At 37.1% G+C, this 4,301-nt stretch overlaps 1 protein-coding gene across 1 annotated transcript; it reads right to left on the bottom strand.

The window, feature by feature from the left end:
* Positions 1-3,613: 3,613 nt before the first annotated feature.
* LOC122067058 (precursor of CEP8) lies at positions 3,614-3,955 on the bottom strand. The gene has a single exon (XM_042630907.1). It carries the CDS (start codon positions 3,953-3,955, stop codon positions 3,614-3,616), a length of 342 nt encoding a protein of 113 aa, XP_042486841.1.
* Between the last annotated feature and the right edge of the window lie 346 nt (positions 3,956-4,301).

The raw sequence follows: 4,301 nt of genomic DNA, 5'->3' as shown, positions 1-4,301 counted from the left end.
CACTCATCTTGAATGGTTTCTTGGTCTCTTTGCCTATTAAGCAAAGAAACCAAGAAAAGTCCAGATGACTCCAAGTATATGTCCATCAGCACTTCAAAAACTAAATTGACGTTTATTTGATTACCAAAAACAGAAAGTTTACCTTGACTTGTTAAAATCTTAATTTGAACCAGATCCCCGACCCACTATTACTTTCTTAGTGACTCTTGCCTAATAGTGTGCTAATGTCTCTCCTTCGACAAACTTAAGCTATATCAGGACAGGTGGAGGATGAAAGTTTCCTTCACTCTTGGTGAGCCTATGACTAAGAAACCGTACAAGTAGTTGGGAACAGGCCAACTCCACAGCTATAAGTCGTCGCTTGCTCCTCTCAAAGGTCAAAAACTCCATTAATATCGAACTTGACTGCAGAATGAAATAGGACATTTTCCCTACCCATATTTCGCCCAGACAATCAACTTAAACAAAATTAAACAGTTTCCATTGTTTAATTCCAAAACGGCAACTTAAAGTCTCAAATTCAACCCCAATAGAGAGACAGAGAGACAGAAGAGAGTGCGATGTCACTGGAAAGATTCGGTACCCAAAAAAATGAAGATTCCCTCTCTCTCTCTCTCTCTCTCTCTCTCTCTCTTTGGGTATAAAAAAATGAAGATTCCTCTCTCCTTCTCTCTGTTAAACAAAAGATAGAGAGGAAGCAAATAGAATTGTAACTGTACTTTGCATCATGAGTAAGTGAGTGCTAGGCTGTGGGTGGGGGCCTTGTTGACCCATAAATGGGCTATGGAAGATTGTACAAGGAATCACAATGCTTTTCTCTCCCTTTCTGGTAAGTTTGCATTATAATATGTCTTCCCTTAATTTCTTACTAGCCCCAGAGAACAGAGATCGCAGGCCATTAACCACCATCAGTGTGTTTTTTTAAGTCTAGGTACCACTTATGAGTTATGTATCTTTATATATATATATATATATATAGGTATCTTATTATTTGTAATCATTCCTAGATCTATTTATTTTTAATTAATTATTATTTTATTTACACTGCCACTACATGTGATCAAGTTATCATTGAGGATGAGAAGATCACCATCTGCTGTTTCTATGACAAAGATTCACATATATGTGTACTTTCTGTTTAGTCCTAACCCCTAAGATTCTAAAGGTGATTTCGGAAAATCGCCCTCTTTTATTCCACTCTTGAAAAAAACTCTTAGTATTAGAAGATAGGTTTGTTAACCAAAATATATGGCCATTAAAAGGGCATCTACTTCGAACGAAATTGAGAAGAAAAAAAAAAGTGAATTGGGATTAATGTAAATGTTAATCTCTCTCTCTCCCCCATTTTGTTCTAGTGCCAAAAGACAAGAGAGTATGAGTCAGAGTTCTGTGTAAATATGCACCTGAGAGAAAATAGCTTCATTGTAGGTATGCAGTCTTATACCATCACTTTCAAATATTTTAATAAACAATGGAAGAAGCTAGGATCCTCTCCCGTACACATCTGATGGTTGAGAAGCACTTGAAATACATGTACCCATAAAATGAACATAGCAAAACATTTTAGTATTCCACTGAAGTTAATAAATTGAGAGCTTTTATGAACAAGGAATAGGGTCCAACCACGAAGGTCAACCCATGATTACAATAGCTTATTTATTACAACTCGTGAGCAACATCATTTGGGAAATCTTTGAAAGTTTTTAAGGTGCTTAGCATTATCTCATGCACCCTATATTACAAAGTCTAGACGCAATGTAGGCTGCTCTCCTAGAGTCAAAAAGAAATTATATTACGTAAGCCAAAAGGGTCACGAAACTCTTAATCGCTACAAAATCGAAGGAAGAGAATTGCTTACACGGCCAAGAAACTCTGTTCTAAATGCACTGCGCATGACCACTTCTTTAATGTGCAAGTATTCAATCCAAAAGCTCAAAAGTGTTTAGGTGGAGGGACCAATTGGTGTAGACACTAAAAAATCCTTAATTTAACCGGTGTGGACGGAATGATCGCACATGTGAATAAATACATGAGGCTCTGATGGCATATTAGAGGGTCTTATCCAAAATCTTAAAGCATTGTATGGAGAGAGCTCTTTTAAGTATATAAAAGTTCCAAGTACTTGAACAAACCGATGCGGGATTATAACTCTATAACTATCAACACAACCCCTTAAAAATCAACTAGAAATTACTATTACACCTCTCTCTCTCTCTCTCTCTGCACAGGGGCCAATGAAATTGCATGTGAAAGCATCAACAAGGGTGGGATTTTCACCTTTCATGAGGGGTGAGGTAGTCATTTTGCCTCCCTTTATGCTTAAGTGTAGGGTCAGGCTGCCTTTGAGACTCGGTTAGCTTAGTCAGATTGAATTGATACAACCTAATGCAAAACTAATCTGGTTGAATTGATCAGATCGACTCTTGAACTTAACTCTCAACAAGTCGTAGCCGTAAAGCGGAACTTGTCCATGAGGATCCCTTGATGTTTGAGTTTCAAAATTTTTTTGTCCAAATTTCACATTTTCACTTTTGGCCTTGTTTGTTTCGGTTGAAACTTTTCATGTAAAAAATATATTCCATGAAATTTTTCATATTTCTCTATGCCATTTTTTGCCTTTTATGTTAAAAGACCAAAAACAAATGGTCCAACATGAATGAATACCACATAAAACAGTCAAGTTTGGGCTCCTTAATAGAATGTTTAACTGATCTATTATGAATCAAATTAGTACAAATGTTGTTCCAAAAGTACCCCTAGTAGACGAGTCTGAACCATATTCTTGAACGAGAACACTCACATATGCCTAATTCGATTAAGTGAAAACATACCTGAATGTTCTAGTAGGAAAATGTGATCCAGCCTCATGAATGTTCTTGTAGAAAAACGTGATCCGACCTCTGACACTTGAATGGCTTTGAAGTAAATACCTCTCAACTTCTTTTTTTTTTTGGTAGAACTCAACCCTTATTCATAGGGAAAAACCATTACATACAAGGTACTTGGCACTTGCCCGAAAGTATATTGGAATTTGGATTGGCTACATGGACATTCACTTGGATCCAGTACGTGTCCCTTTTATTTTCATATATCTACTTCTTCTTCCTTTATTGGAAGAAAAGTGTTAGATTCTCATATGTACATCAGATGAATATACATACAAAGAATCTATAGTTTATTAAACTAATACATCTCTTTCAGACACTGACCAAAATCTTTCTTCCACATGACTTCAACTGTTCATTGGCAATATTTTTTTATTTTTTTTTGACTTAAGATCAGCAAGAAATGTTAAACTACTAAAGAATGCTTGATATGCATTGGCAATAGACAAATTCCTTTAAATAGAAATTATATTACAGGATGTAGCACAGAGTTGCAGCAGTAGTAGATAGCCTACTTCTATAAGACCACTGGGGAAGAAGCAAGAAAATAAAAACACACAAATAAAAAACGTTAATTCATAAGAGAAAGTTTTTCTCTATTGTTCACAACTCCATCCTAGAGCACACAAACCCTTATAGGATCTTAGTATATTCCCCAAAATACCTTTCTGATACCTTGCACATTTGAATCTTCTGCGATAAATGGATTCCATTCACTAGTTGTGAAGTTAATGCCCGACGCCTGGACTGTGACCAGGATCTGTAGGCCTGAAGTCGTCAATTTCATCTGGTGAGAGTGAGCTTGAATCTTTAATGGGTCCTGGGTTTGCAGCTCCAATGTTTTCGACATGTGCAGGAGCTGCTGGCTGAAACTCGTCACCATGCAAAGCACTGGTACCTACACCACCTTTTCTTGATACAGTTTCACTTTCCTCTCCCTGAATCATAGGTTTCTCATTAGACTCCTTTGTTTTCTCACTCTTTAAATGCCGTCCCTCAACAGGGATAACAGCAAGAGAGCAAGCAAGGATAAGTAGAACACAAACAAAGATGAACTTGACAATGGCCATGACTGTAAGTGATAATAGAGTTTCACTGAATCAGAAAAAGTAATAACACGAAAGAGCTAGCCAAGAGACGGACGGGCGTGGAGAGCAAGAACTTGGAGAGAGAAAGAAAACTAAAGAGCTGTGGCCAGAGATACTTCAAACAACTACACTGCATGGCTATTTATAGTGATACAAGTAAGACTGTAGTTGCCAATGGGAGTTGAAAGTGGGGATCCAAGATTCGAGGGAATAAAACACAGAATATACTCTGTCACCAAAAACAAAAAGAAAAAAACAAAACATAAAATGCACGACAGGAATGCTTCATACGTTTGAGTGATCCTTCCTCTGTGGATCCAGTGCATAC

The sequence above is a fragment of the Macadamia integrifolia genome, unplaced genomic scaffold (genome assembly GCF_013358625.1).
Source record: "Macadamia integrifolia cultivar HAES 741 unplaced genomic scaffold, SCU_Mint_v3 scaffold269, whole genome shotgun sequence".
NCBI classification, from domain to species: domain Eukaryota; kingdom Viridiplantae; phylum Streptophyta; class Magnoliopsida; order Proteales; family Proteaceae; genus Macadamia; species Macadamia integrifolia.
This window is presented reverse-complemented; position numbering and strand designations above follow the sequence as displayed.